General features: G+C 39.5%; 1 protein-coding gene across 1 annotated transcript in view; it reads left to right on the forward strand.

Moving 5' to 3' along the window:
• Window positions 1–15,822, forward strand: part of man1a1 (mannosidase, alpha, class 1A, member 1) — a 464,837-nt gene that overhangs the window by 257,986 nt on the left and 191,029 nt on the right. Inside the window, exon 4 of the mRNA XM_080192541.1 lies at window positions 5,434–5,514. Coding sequence (XP_080048667.1) covers window positions 5,434–5,514 — 81 coding nt within the window. The remainder of the gene's footprint in view (window positions 1–5,433; window positions 5,515–15,822) is intronic.

Below are 15,822 nucleotides of genomic sequence, written 5' to 3' on the forward strand. Positions count from 1 at the left end.
TTCCATCACACCCATCCGACTAATGTCAGACTATCTAAGATTTATCAAGGTGTGACGGGTGTCATCAGGCCCCTGTTATCGTGATGCATATGTTTTGGTTTTGCCCACCCTTACACAGTTACTTGACAGCTATCCTTAAGGCTGCTTCTGAAATATTGCAAACACCTGTTGACATTATTCCACTGCATGTTTTGGTGTGCTACCAACAACCCTTTCATGGGCCAAATATAAAACTGATTTCATACCTTTTGTGACTTTTCTGGCAAGATGTTTAATTTTACTTAGATGGAATTGTTTGCTCCTCTATCCCACTTCCACTGAATTAAAGATGTGTTACATTTCACTAAATTGGAAAAAATAAGGTACATGCTACGTGGCTCCACTACAAAATTTTCCAAAATTTGGCTACCATTCCTAGCATATGTAGAGAAATTACAATTCACTCCCACATCACAGCAGATTGCCTGTTGCTTTCCCTTTTTCATTAAAAATTTTATTTCATTAGCTCAAACCCCATTTTATTTTTGTTTGCTAAGACGACCAGCATGTTTTCTCCCCCCTTTTGTATGTGCCTGCATTTGGAGAGGACATTGTCCACAAGTTGATTCTTTTCTATGGTCATTGATTTTATTCTGTTGTCTTTTCTCTCTATCACACAATATTAATGCAACCTGATGTTTATATTTTGTGGTCTGGAAAATGGTAATAAATGTAGCATTAAAAAAACCCTGTACTGTGGTGTTAACTTGGATTTTGCAATCAAGTATCTGAAGGGGCGGGTGCTTGAACCCACAGCTTTGCAGCATAGACGTAAGTGTGCTGCCACTGAGCGATGGAGGTGCTTAAATATTTGAAAATGAAAAATAAACTTCTGTTCAGTGTCAATCATTTCTATAACCTTGAGTGTCCTTTATTGGAATTGGCCCATGCTGCCCTTTGTTTTATCTCAGATTGTTGGTATCTGCAGCATTTTGCCATATTAAGAAGCCTTTTAGAGAACAATATAGCGCACGAACAGGCCCTTCGACTCACCAAACCTGGGCTTCTGAAACTCATGAAAATTTGCCTTGGTTTTTAAAAGCCCTCCTTAAAAGTATATGCTTTCTGTGTAAAAATGATGGAAGAATGCTAAGAAACAAGACTAAACATACGTATTGCACATAGTGTGGTAACAAATTAAAAGTGCTTTTATTGCTTTGATCGTAAAACATTGACCCACTGGAGTAGGTCAATTTGACGTACCCTGTGAACTGGATTATTTTCCTGACCCTTCACCATAAAACTGTAGCTTTTTAAGTCATTAAATTACCAGTCCTGACATTTATTTTTTTGATGCAGTGGCAAAAAACAGCATGTTTCAGATTCTTCAGTAATTTGTGGTGATTTGCTGCTTATGGTGTATCTCTTCCTCGCCACAAATTGCTGGAGGTCTTTTTCACACACTAATGTTACTGTGTGTGCTAAGCTTACTCTTACTTTCTCAGCAAATTCTGGACCTTTCCAGAAACTACCTTCTGGTAGTTTCTCATAAACATCATGACTGGCATATGGAAATTAAGAATGTTGATCAGAAGAGAGAGAGTTGCTTCTGCTTACCAGTTTGCGATTGATGTTTGATATCATAGCTTCTTTGCATTTTTTTACCTGATAAAACTGTCTCTCTGGTTGTGGGCAAATTTAATTTGCCAATATTGTGTGGTTTATTCAATTAAAGGTATCTAGGCTAACACGCAAAAGTGTCTAATTTCTAATGGAATATCAAGTTTCTGTGGAAAAGAAATCTGCATTTAGCAATTTATGGGTCAAAGTGGAAGCCCTGTCCTGCTTGTTCACACCCAGTCTTCATGGTTTATACAGTTGAATGGCACTAATTTAGGGTGGAGGATAAGATCTTCCTTTGAGGAAGAGAAAAATCTCATTGTGTCAGTATATTCTCCTTTTCACATTCTCAGCCATAGTTGGAGAAGTGACCGTAACATGTTGGCTGTCTGCAATCAGCTTTGGGAACGGGAGAGTGAAAAGGAACAAAATAAAGTAAAACTCATTCTAACTTTTGTGATTTAATGCAAATTGGGAAAATTTGTATTGTTTATTGTGATTCCTTTAACATAATCTAATTTTCAATTTGTGCTTTTTGAATAGGTCATGCTTCTCTAATCTAGTTAAAGTGGCTTGAATTAGGGTTGAGATTTAATTTATAAGAAGGGGGTATTGAAGAGTGCTGAGAAATGCCCAAGAGGGTGAAAAGCTTTCCTTTTTTAAACAAATATTTGAACAGGCTGCTGTCGTTGTGGTTGTTTCAGGAACAGCATGTCACCAAATCTCATGCCTCAGTGCATGATGAAAAGTTCTGACAACCTTAAGTGACATTAAGTTGCATTTTTTTTTGCATCAATAAATATGTTCTATATAAGTATGAATGTAAAATAATATCTCTTTCACTGGGCTGTACATTTCCTTTGAAAGTGAGCCTTCTGGAAGATGGATCCCATTGATCCAGCCTTAATTCCCTTGGGCGGCACGGTAGCACAATGGTTAGCACTGCAGTCTCACAGTGTCAACGACGTGGGTTCAATTCCAGCCTCGGGTCACTATCTGTGTGGAATTTGCATATTCTCCTCGTGTCTGCATGGGTTTCCTCCGAGTGCTCCAGTTTCCTGCCCCAGTCCAAAGATGTGCAGGTTAGGTTGACTGACCATGCGAAATTGATCCTAGTGTCGGGGATTAGCAGGGTAAATGAGGGTTATGGGAATAGGGCCTGGGTGGGATTGTGGTCGGTGGTCAGATTTGATGGACCGAATGGCTTCCTACTGTACTATAGGGGTTCTATGATTTTAAATCACAGATGTTTATAAGCAGCAATCAGATGCAGTGGACATTTTCTTTTATTACTCCAAGCGGGATTCTCTTGGATCAGTCTTGTCGTATGAGGAACGGTTGAGGATTCTGGGCCTGTACTCGTTGGAATTTCGAAGGATTAGGGAGGATCTTGTTGAAATTTACAGGATACTGTGAGGCCTGGTTAGAGTGGATGTGGAGAGGATGTTTCCATTTGTAGGAAAAACTAGAACCAGAGGGCACAACCTCAGACTAAAGGGACAATCCCTTAAAACAGAAATGAGGAGGAATTTCTTCAGCCAGAGTGGTGAATTTGTGGAGCTCTTTGCCACAGAAGGCTGTGAAGGCCAGGTCATTGAATCTCTTTAATACAGAGGTACATAGATTTTTGATTAATAAGAGGATCAGGGGTTATGGGGAAAAGACAGGAGAATAGGGATGAGAAAAATATCAGCCATGATTGAATGGTAGAGCAGATTTGATGGGCCGAATGGCCTAATTCTGTTCCTAAGTCTATGGTCTTATACTACTCGGGATCGTGATTTTGTTTTTAAATGCAATACACCTACTGACTTACAGCACACAATAATGACGCGGCCTAAAAATGTGAAGTTCTTAAATTTATTTTCTTAAACCTGGCTTCAAATGAGGTATACCTGAAGTACAAACAGAATTAGTTATTTTCCAGATAATTTGAAGTTAGGCTTCCATATAAGTCAAGTCCATATGTTTTGATTCATTCCTTTTGGGAATTAATGTAGAAGTTTAAAATATAATCCAATGTATGTCATTACTGGAATAATTGTTCAGTGACAAGAACCAGATTTGTTTTTGAGTTCTTGGCATCAAATTGAATCAGTCAGTTGTTGAACGTACAGGTCTAATAAAGCCATAGTTCAAAAAAAGTAAGAATTGCCGTGCGATTATTAAAAGGGGGGAAAATTGAGGAGACATGAAAAGTTTCCACTTCTAACTGAGCCTGCTCTCATGTTGTAACCTATTTCTTAGAATCCTGGGCTTGGCTGTGCAGGAAGCATGGTCAACCTTATGATTTCAACTTTCCTATTTCTCATTTACATGCTGTCCCTTAGCGGCACCATTCAAAAGCTCTCTGTTAGTTTTTCGCATGTACCCTGACAGCACCAAGCTGTACTGCACAATCACTGCTTTCAACTCCTTCACTGTTTCTAAGTTATCAGCCCACTTATTCATATTCCAGCAGTGGATGAACAGAAATTTTGCACAATTAAATATTGGGAAGACTGTTTTACTCCCCGTTCTAAGCTCCACTTCTGAGCTACTCACCATCTACCTTTCCCTAGTGACAGTCTCTGAGATTAAGAGAGTCTATTCACAAATTTGGTGTCAGGTTTGACTCCAAAATGAGCTTCTAATCTCATATTCATACCATTGTTAAGATGGCCTATTTTCACCTCTGTAAAATTGTCCAACCTTCATCCAACTCATCTGCTGCTGAAATCCTCGTTCCTGCCTTTGTTCCCTCAGGAGAACTATTCCAATGCATTCCCGGTTGGTGTTTTACATTCTAATGTCTGACACCGGAGGTAATTTAAAACTTTCCTACCAATGGAATAAATCACAGCCAATTCCTGTTCCTTTCTCATCTATGTGCTTTGATTTTAAAAATTCTCATTTGTTTTACAAATACCTCCATTGCCTCACCCTCCTTATTTCTGCTCCACTAAATTGGGCCTCTTTTGCATCCCTAATTTTAATTACTCCACTATCGCTGGTTATGCCTTTAGTTGTCTAGGCCCCAAACTCTGGAATTCACTCTCTACATCTCTCCATCCCACTTTTCTCCTTGAGGACATCTCTTAAAAATGACCTCTGGCCAGTTTTTGGTCATCTGACCTAAAGTCTCCATTGCCTCAACATCACACTTTGTTTTATAATGTTCCTTTAAAGTTTGGGATGTTTCATTACTTTAAATATAAAGTACATAAATATAAGTGAAACACTGTGGATGCTGGAAATCTGCATCAAAACAGAAAATGCTGGAAAACTAAGCAGGTTGGCAGTACCTATGAGGAGAGAAGCAGAGTTGACATTTTGAGTCCATTATGACCCTTTGGAACTGGAAAGAGGTAGAAATGTGATGGGTTTTATGGTGTTGCTTTCAACAGCATTTAATCTGTCACATTTCAACCCCTCTCTCTAGTTCCAAAAAAATGTCATATTGGACTCAAAGCATCAACTCTGTTTCACTCTCCACAGATACTGCCTGACCTGCTGAGTTTTTCAAGCATTTTCTGTTTTTATTTTATATAAATATAAGCTGGTTTTAATTTAAAAGGGAAGGGTTACAACTTGAGTTTTGCAGTGTTTGATTATTTCAGGTTAATTAGATAAATGTCAATTTACAACTGTCAAGTAGCTATTCTAGTTTTTGCTGTGGAGGGATAATAATTTTACATTGTAGAAACAATGCATCAATAATCTTTTTGGTTAGCACAGAAGAACTGAACTGATTCATGTAAAGGCAACTTTAGAATGTTGTTAGGCATGAGATCAGGGAGACTATTTGAAAGTTGCGTGTATCGTTTAATCCTGATGATTTTTTTTCCCTCTTAGCATGCAGAAGTTTCGGTTTTTGAAGTGAATATTCGATTTGTTGGGGGGCTCCTCTCTGCTTACTACCTTTCTGGTGAAGAGGTGAGTACCAATGAGTATTCTAAGTTTTTAGAAGGTTTGCATTCCACTTCGTCGTTCATCTCCAGTTTGAAGCAAGTATTTGTAAAGCAGCTGGCGTATAATCCATTGTTATTTGAACAAGATCTCTATAGCTCTCAATTACAGCTCACGCTGTAAAATATGGCATAAATGTACAAGATGCTTTCTGTTCACATTTCTTTGTTCTGTGAAATAGCACTGCATTACAATATAATTGAGGGCTTCAGTGGGAAGCTCTACCTAAAATGTTGCTGAGCCATTTGCTGATGGGGTGTGTGGCTGATCTGAACTTTGTGATTTGGTAATGGAAAAATGTGTATACGAAGGTCTGTATACTGATCTCAGACTGGAACCAGATACTTCCTACAGGAATGATTCCACTGACAAAGTAGGGATCTATTATAGTAAAACAAATTTTATTCAATAATACAGTTTAAATATAACTCTAACAAATGAAGCAACTTAACTATTAACTGTTGAACAATATTTAAAAATAGAGAGGAAAATTTCTAACTTATCACTGTTTCAATTCCAAATAAGCAACATTCCTCTTCCAACTGCCACTTCAAATACAGTTAGCAACTGTAACTATTAATGCAGATAGTCTTGAAGCTTTCAGAGAGAAATAGTGTTCTGGAAGCCTGTAAAAGCATTTTTTTTCCTCTTGGCTACAGATCAAGGACTACACATAAAACATTATCATATGACCCTATCAATCACTCTAATCAGAAATCCCAGGGGAACTTAAAGAGAAGTCCATTAACTCTACTTAATATAATGACTTGCAAGGCTAAAATGAGTAATTATTCTGCTCTCCCAGTGTCTAAGTTGCATTCCTCCAGACATCTAGCATAAAACTGAACTTCTGAACATTCCCCTTAAAAACAAAATATATATCCATATCAATTGCATTACCATCATCACAATTGGTGTCTAGGATCTCTGCTAGAGAATGCCATCGTTGGGATCAGCCTGTGATTTCCTGCCACAACTACTTGCATCCCCCTTTCCTCTAGCATCTCTGAAAACTGTGCCTTGGCTAAAGTTGGAACCTTTGAGCAGGGGTGAGGGAGGCTCGTGGGAAAGAGGGAGAGCAACTAAAAGCAATTTGTGATTAATTTCCAGCTCAGTTAGACCAGCATTCTTGCAGCTAACGGAAGGTTGTCACATCTCTGTATTAATACTTTTAAATTTTTATGTTGCTAATTTGCATAATGTATTTGGAAGTTTAGTACTGAAGTGCTTAATTGGTATTTGATATTTTTGGAATATTAATGGTGCTTTTACGAATTAACTAATTAATTGTGCTTTTTCTGCTTTTTGCTAAACGGCCTTTTGTGAAATCAATTGCACACAATTGCTTCATTCATTTCGGTTCCCTTGCTGCACAAGGCTTGCCAATTGTACATCTTCCCTACTTGCACATTTGTAACAGGCCCTTAACATCAGAAAATCAACTCAGCAGATTTCAAAAATAAAACACGACACGAACATTTGAAACTTAGTGGTTTTTTTCACAATTGGAGTACCATGTTAAGTAATGCTTTACCCAAAAGGGCCATGTCTATAAATTTGGATATTAGAAACATCTTGACTAAAATGCAAACTATAGTTTTCTAATTTTCTTGGAGATCAGTTACGTGAAGCATACAGTTTGTGTCCTTTGTATTTTGTTTTTGATTATGTGCTCTGAAATTGTCATGTATGAGAAGTTAGCATTGAAGTATAAAAGATCAGACACTCAATATTGATGCCTGCGTTCAGCAAAATAAATCTTTGAGGCACTTGAAAGATGTTTGGTGAAAGCATTGAGAATTGTGGTTTTGTTCTTGTTACATAACCTGTACGTGTGGAACCAGAAGTTCTTGGCTGAATGCAGCTAACGTGCTTATTCTAACTCTGTTTTGGCTGATTTTATTTTTTTCTCCCACAACATTATGCACGTTTTCTCCAATGAAGAAATAAAGTGGCTGGTGGTGACTTCCTTGGGGTAATATACCTAAAAATTCTTTGTATCTATCTAACCACAAGGGGCTTTATTTCCAACTAGCATCCCTCTTGACAAGCTTGTTTGAGGACAGGAGCTTGACATTTGACAGTTAAAAATGTGCATCCTATCATTCTGATGCAGCACATTCATGGCATGAACATGCTACGCAGTATCTTTAGCAATTGCCTTTGATTAACAGTATGGTATGTTTTCCATTTTGTGTATTCAGAGGAAGACGTATGCACTGATTCAGCCTATTTTAAATCCAATCATTCATTTCTGAGAAAGTGTTTGGTCAGAAGTGACTATCTGTGCATTCTAGAAATGCATACTGAAGTCAAGGCCCAGTAACATTTGTTTAATATTACTTGCAGGTGCTAATGGGTATAATCTTTGAAAATGAAAATGCATTTTGTCACTTCATAATGTGAAAGAAATCATGGAAACTGGTGGGTTTTTTTTAACTCACCCTGTTTAACCTGGACATTCTAACTTAAGTCAGCTCATTATTTAAGTGCTTTCTCTTAATAAGTATGAAGTAGCAAAGAATTATGGTCATCAGGGTCTTAATTTGATGACTTTGCATTATGAGCTGACCTCCCCGGCTTCTCATTTTAAATGCATTAGGTTTCTTATCTCCATGAAGATTTTACAATTGTCAGTGTGATGTTTTAACATATAATTAGACATGTATTGCCACATATGATAGGATGAGAGTGCCATACATGAGGCTGATTATTTGGTAACTCTCACTTCGAAGGATGCTTTTTGATATCATTCCAATTCAGCCTCCAGTTCTAGAGTGGCTCCAGATGGTACTGATGGTGTAGCTGTAGTGACTTAAAGCTGCTTGATGCAACTTGCATTATAAAAGTAAAGTGCAGTGAACATTTTGAAATGCATTGGGAGCTTTAAAATGTTTTGATTTGTAGGTTTGACACAAAATATTGAAGTGTATCTAATGAGGGCCAATGGCTATTCTGTAGTTCTAATGGATTTCTGGAATTATAGCAAATTAATATAATACAACAGGCATACTTTCCAAACGCTCCGTTTGCAGGAGAAATGATTATAATGAGAAATTGATTTTGAATGTTAGCATTAATCTAATTCTAATTGAACAATTTCTAGTCTTATAAAAAAGCTTATTAAGGGATTCAGTTCTGTTGGAGCTTCTTACAGAAACTCGAGTGCCTGAAAGGCAAAATGGAAATTGCATAAGCATTGATCATTTTAGAAGGCTGCTATTAATTAGACCCTTAGGTGATTACTGCGGTGGAATTCTTGTTGTTAATTTCTTGCTGTTTCAGTTCTCGTTCCATACATATTTTTCCACTTGTCATTGCTTCATCTACACTTACTTCTCATAGATTATTACTCCCCGATGCCCGACTAGTATTGCTGCTGTTTATCGTCACTACAGAATGAGACGTAGACTGGTTAAATCACTTAGCACTTTAAACTGCATATTCAGTAAGTTGATTTTGCACATGGCATGGCAATGCAATATTATTAAACCCATCGAAGGTGACAGGCTATACAATTTAATAATACCCTTCCGGGAAAAAGTGGTGTGATGAGGTTGGAGGGAAAGCAGAGCAGAAGTCAATTTTTGGGGTCATCTTAGTGGGCCCTAGAATTTTGGAATCATAGAATCCCTACAGTACTGAAGGAGGCCATTCAGCCCATTAAGTCTGCATCAACAACAATCCCACGCAGCCCCTATGCTTAAAACTCCATGTTTTAGGCAATCCTTCTAATACCCCTGACACTAAGAGCAATTTAACATGGCCAATCCACCTAACCTGCACAACCTTGGACTGCAGGAGGAAATCCAGGTAGACACGGGGAGAACATGCAAACTCTTCACAGGCAGTCACCCGAGGCCGGAATTCAATCCAAGGTCTTGGTGCTGTAAAACAACAGTGCTAACCACCGTGCCGCCCTAGGGAAGGGGAGAGACTTGGAAGTAGGGAGGATGCATTTGGGAAGGCTGTGGTTTGAGAACATTGTTGTGGGATGGGTTCTATCTTATTCGGCTTGAACATCCACTTACTTCCACTTGTCCCCACCCAATAGCATATTCCAAAAGCAAACCCTGTCAAGATAATCTTTTTATTTCCTCTCAATCATCCCAACAATACCTGTGAGAAATATGGGACATACGTTGGAATAGTACTATATCCTGAACATACACGTGCACCACGCGCACCCACCATATATGTGACGGCATGCCTACCCACCATGCATGCGCACTGCCCACGTGCGCCCACCATACACGCGATCGCGTGTCTACCTACCATGCATGTGCACCATGCACGCCGCATGCACTCTTAAATATTACTTGATGTTTCATTGCATCTTTCTCCTTCTTCCAATGAAGCATAAAACAAAGTTAACATTATGTAAACCAGAGCAAAAGGGAAGGGAGAGTGACGCCCCCCACCTCCACCCCTGCTTCAATGGCCATGTGTTAATCTTGCTTGATCTATGCACAATACATCTACTTGAGCCCATTCTTTTGCTGCAGATTTCCACAGTTGATCACAATGATTATCCATGACTCATCATCTTTGTCAGCGAATGGGCAAAGGATGCTGCAATGTACGATTCACTGAAAGTCCTCAACGAGTAAGGATTTTGTAAAGGCCAGCAATATTAATCTATCATATTAGGTGACTAAATACAAAACAAGAGATGCCACTCTTTCATATTTTGTTCAGGCACTTTGACAGTATTATTTCTGGTCATGGTCCACTTATATGGCAGGAGATTATTAAAGTTTATTTATTTGTCACAAGTAGGCTTACATTAACAATGAAATGAAGTTACTGTGTAAATCCCCTAGTCACCACACTCTGGTGCCTGTTCGGGTACGCTGAGGGGGAATTTAGCATGGCCAATGCACCTAACCAGCATGTCTTTCAGTTCAAAGGAGGGACACCAGATTGATGCTGAGTTTAAATCCCTTAGTTATCAGGGTCGGCTTGGAGAGCTGTGGCTTTTTAATTGCAAACCATAATAGGAATATGAGAAATAAAGTTTAAAGTTTATTTATTAGTCACAGGTAGGTTACATTAACACTGCAATGAAGTTAGTGAAAATCCCCATTGCAAATAGGAGGTAGAGCAGGCCATTTGGTCCATTGAGCCTGCTACAGGTATAGTGCCAGAAGACTGGAGGACAGCAAATGTTGTCCCCTTGTTCAAGAAGGGCAGTAGACACAACCCTGGTAATTATAGGCCAGTGAGCCTTACTTCTGTTGTGGACAAAGTTTCGGAATGGATTATAAGAGTTAGGATTTATAATCATCTAGAAAGGAATAATTTGATTATAGATAGTGAAACGTAGGTCATGCCTCACAAACTTTATTGAGTTCTTTGAGAAGGTAACCAAAGAGATGGATGAGTGTAAAGCAGTTGATGTGGTGTAAATGGATTTCAGTAAAGCGTTTGATAAGGCTCCCCACGGTAAGCTATTGCAGAAGATATGGAGGCATGGGATTGAGGGTGATTTAGCAGTTTGGATCAGAAATTGGCTAGCTGTAAGAAGACAGAGGGTGGTGGTTAATGGGACATGTTCATTCTGGAGTTCAGTTACTAGTGGTGTACCGCAATGATCTGTTTTGGGGCCACTGCTGTTTGTCATGATGAGGGTGTAGAAGGATGGGTTAGTAAATTTGCAGATGACACTAAAGTTGGTGGAGTTGTGGACAGTGCAGAAGGATGTTGCAGGTTACAGAGGGCCATAGATAAGTTGCAGAGCTGGGCTGAGAGGTGGCAAGTGAAGTTTAATGTGGAAAAGTGTGAAATGATTCACTTTGGAAGGAATAACAGGAATATAGACTACTGGGCTAATGTAAGATACTTGGTAGGGTGGATAAGCAGAGAGACCTCGGTGTCCATGTGCATAGATTCCTGAAAGTTGGCACCCAGGTTGATAGGGCTGTTAAGAAGGCGTATGGTGTTAGCTTTTATTGGTAGAGGGATTGAGTTTCTGAGCCATGAGGTCATGTTGCAGCTATACAAAACTCTGGTGTGGCCGCACTTGGAGTATTGTGTACAGTTCTGATCGCCACATTATAGGAAGGATGCGGAAATATTGGAAAGGGTGCAGAGGAGATTTACCAGGATGTTGCCTGGTATGGTGGGAAGATCTTATGAGGAAAGGCTGAGGGACTTGACACTGTTTTCGTTAGAGAAAAGGCAGCTAAGAGGTGACTTAAGAGAGGCATATAAGATGATCAGAGGAGTAGATAGGGTGGACAGTGAGAGCATTTTCCTCAGATGGCGATGGCTAGCATGAGGGGACAGCTTTATATAGGACAGATGTCAGAGGTAGGTTCTTTACTCAGAGTAGTAAGGGCATGGAATACCCTGCCTGCAATAGTAGTGGACTCGCCAACGTAAACGGCATTTAAATGGTCATTGGATAAACATATGGATGATATTGGAATAGTGTAGGTTAGATGAGCTTTAAATTGGTTTCATAGGTCAGCGCAACATCAAGGGCCGAAGGGCTTGTACTGCGCTGTAATGTTCTATGGTTCTAGACTCGTCAACCAGCGGAAACATCTTGCCCATTGCAGGATTTCAAGCTATAAAATCCTTCTCATTAAAAGGTCTTAAGGTCTGAATTCTTAATTTCGAGCACTAGGTAAATTTGTGCTCAGTACAATTCTCGAGACTATCATCTTTGTGTGTGGTTCTACTTCCTAATTTAGCCCCTAGCTGCTTATACTTCCTTAGCAATTGGGAGTGGGCAGGTACATAATTAAGAATGAAGGCCATCTGCTGTATTTTACAGGCCTCCACCTGCCAGAGGGAAAGGTGAGGTGAGGTGGAGGATGGGTAGAATTCTGCCCAAGGTATGAATTTTTATGGTTTATATTGGTACAAAGCTGCTGACATTCAATTGTCCACCCTTTACGCATCATATTCAATTTTCATTTCAATTGCCATCAGTGGTAGGGCAAATCAGGTGGGACCTATAATTGCAGCCAGTTCAATATCCTCCATGTATTCCCAAGGAATGAAGTACTGTGTATGTTTGAAGAAAATTGTCTTCGTGCTCAAAAAGAATGCAATGACAGCTCACTGCAAAACAGTGGATGATCTAAGTTGACCCTATAATGGTATGATTAAAAATTAAGAAAATGAAATAGGAAACTTATGCTACAAGTTCTTGTTATTGTTACAGTGCAGAATAACTTAACTACCAAAAGACATGTATGATCACTAATTCATAAAGGTCATTAATAAACATTCCAGCAATACTAAGCAGGCACCAGAAAATTAATGAATTAATATAGTACCAGCCACCAATAACTTGATAGATCGGTGAGCAAATTAAAAAGCATTTGGTAAACCCAAAATTTAAAAGATCAATGGAAAAGTAGGCAAATCAATAAATGAGAAAGTTCAGAGCAGCGGGCACCAGTGTATTTATAAGTTAATAAAGCACTGTATACCAACAAAATAGCAACCACGTGGATAAATCAATGAATACGTACCAGTGAATCCATAATTTGTAGAGCGATAGCAAACCACCAGGCATTTGTCAATCAATAAAGAATACATTCTGTTGTGTTTCACTCAAGTTACTGTGTTCTATTATAGGTGAAACTGGTGGAGCACAAGTGAAATCCCAGTAGTCTCACTTGGGATGGATTGTGAACAAATATAATAATATGCTTTAAAAAAGGAAAGATATCAGATGCTGTCATTCTGAAATAAAAGCAGAAAATAATCAGCAGGTCAAGCAACATCTGCGGAGTAAATTAATGAGTTAGTGTTTCAAGTTGATGGCCTTTCAGCAGAACTTGGGAGTTTAGTAGGTTTTATTCAAGCGCAGCGAGGTTTGGCGTGGGAGGAAGAGCAAAAGTGAAGGCCGGTGATAGGGTGGAAGTCAGGAGTGATAAACTGATGAAAGGTGCATGACTGAAAGGAGGGGAATGGGACAGGTGAAAATAAACAAAAGGTGTGTACTCAAGTATGTCACACAGTTTCCAGAACCAATGAAGTCAGAAGAGTACCTGTCAGTGCTTTCAGAACTTGAATGACTAGGTGGGCTGAGGATGATGGCTCAGAATAATTTATAAATGTGGGTGGAGTGGGGGATAATTTGGATAAGGGATAGGAGGGCATAAATCACAGCAACGTGGCAGAATGATTGTGATCATTTTTCAAAAATATTTTGTGGGGGCAGTCGAAGGGGTTACCACCTGGAAAGATCACACCAAGTGCCTGCATCACTTTCAACACAATAAGATTAAGAGGAGATTTGTGAGAGAAATTCAAAATCATGAGGAGTCTGTATAGAAAAATTGTTCCCACTGGCGGAAGGGTCGAATTTGAGAGAGCTCAGATTTAAGATAATTAGCAAAAGAAGCTGTGTGTTATGATGACTATGTGGCCATGGGGGATCATCAATAGATCTACCTTTATGGAATATGAGCACCTTACTGAGCAAGCAGAGACTTGTCCAATGTGAACCAGCCAGTGGGCAGGTGTTAAACCTGTTATTTTACCCGAACCTGAATTATTCTCGAAGTGAAGACTACCTGACTGTAAGCTGCAGAAGCAGCTTTTTCCTTTGGTGTACAATAAATATTGTTACTGACAGGAAATGAGTTTGGCTGAATCACTACACAGTAGAGGCACAAGGAAAAACATTTTCACAAAGCGAGTGGCTAAAATCTGGAATGCGCTGAACTTCACAATACCCCAGTTGTGGCCTCAGCAATGCCTGCTACAGTATTATCATTATACCCTTACTTTTGTATTTTATACCTCTGCCAATGAAGGAGGCATTCCATATTTCTTTTTTACAACCTTATCTCCCTGTACTGCTACCTTTAGGGACCTATGCCCTTGCACGCCATGATCTCTCACTTCATCCACCCTTCTCAATATATTCCTCTTAATTGTATATTCCTTCTTGCTGTTTGACCTCCCTACGGTAGCACAGTGGTTAGTACTGCTGCTTCACAGCTCCAGGGACCAGGGTTTGATTCCCGGCTTGGGTCACTGTCTGTGTGGAGTTTGCACATTCTCCTCGTGTCTGCGTGGGTTTCCTTCAGGTGCTCCGGTTTCCTCCCACAGTCCAAAGATGTGTGGGTTAGTTTGATTGGCCATGCTAAAACTGCCCCTTACTGTCCTGAGATGCGTAGGTTAGAGGGATTAGCAGGTAAAATATGTCGGGATATGGGGGTAGAGCCTGGGTGGGATTGTGGTTGGTGCGGACTTGATGGGCCGAATGGCCTCCTTCTGTATTGTAGTGTTTCTATGATTTCTATGAAATGCAATATACCTTGCACTTATCATAGTTGAACTCCATCTGCACCTTCCCTGCCCACTGCACCAACCCATCTACATCTCTTCAACATCCTAGGGAACAATCCATGTAGCCAAAGGTAACCAGAGGTAGGGCAGAACAAGCTGAGACTGAGATGAATGGGAAGGTAAGTTTCAACAATTTTTAAAAATCAACTTCAATAAAATGAGGCAAGATCAGGTAAGGAAACATTTCATAAGGCCATAATGATCATTTTCAGAAAATAATGAGCCCCTGAAAGGGAAGGTGGGAATTCGGCAACAAAACAGTAATTTCAGTGGAAAAGGCAGCAGGCAAGGCTCGCCTGCATGTCTGTGAGAACCAGGCCAGTGGGCTCAGAACCAATATCAGGACAAAGTGGGCTGGTTAGAATAATTAGCATCATATATTGATGTGCAAAATTAAAATTAATTTAGAACCATAAAATTAATCCCTATTATTAAATGATTACTTGGGAATTACTAAATTATAAATGTTGACATAAAAACATTACTTAAAAAATGGAAGCAACTTTTACGGACAGGCAGTAAGTGCCATGTGGAAGCCCCAGTTGTTTGGGTGCACAGCAAAGCTTTGAGCATGCTTCTAAGCAAGTATGTGCACAGGACTCTGTCACCCCTCCACCACACAATTAAGGACATGGAGTAACATAATTTTGTTGTTGCTTATTTATAGCACTTGATAATGGATGACATGCAGAATCTACAACTCAAATAAAAGAGCTTGAAACTGCAAATGGTGAAAATTGGAAACAGAAACTGGGAATGCTGCAAGAACAGTGGCTAACAACTAGTTGGTGGAGATATTATCAGCCCTTAAGAAATCATGCATTGTTATTCAATCATGGAATCATGGTTCAGAATGCAATGGGAGGGGTTATCAGGGAGTTGACCCTTCACTCTCAGTCAGTTGGAAGCACTTTTTCCTCAGAATGAGCAGGAGCAGCTTCTGCTCATTTGTGGACA

The sequence above is a fragment of the Carcharhinus amblyrhynchos genome, chromosome 7 (genome assembly GCF_965287045.1).
Source record: "Carcharhinus amblyrhynchos chromosome 7, sCarAmb.v2.hapA, whole genome shotgun sequence".
In the NCBI taxonomy this organism is placed as follows: Eukaryota; Metazoa; Chordata; class Chondrichthyes; order Carcharhiniformes; family Carcharhinidae; genus Carcharhinus; species Carcharhinus amblyrhynchos.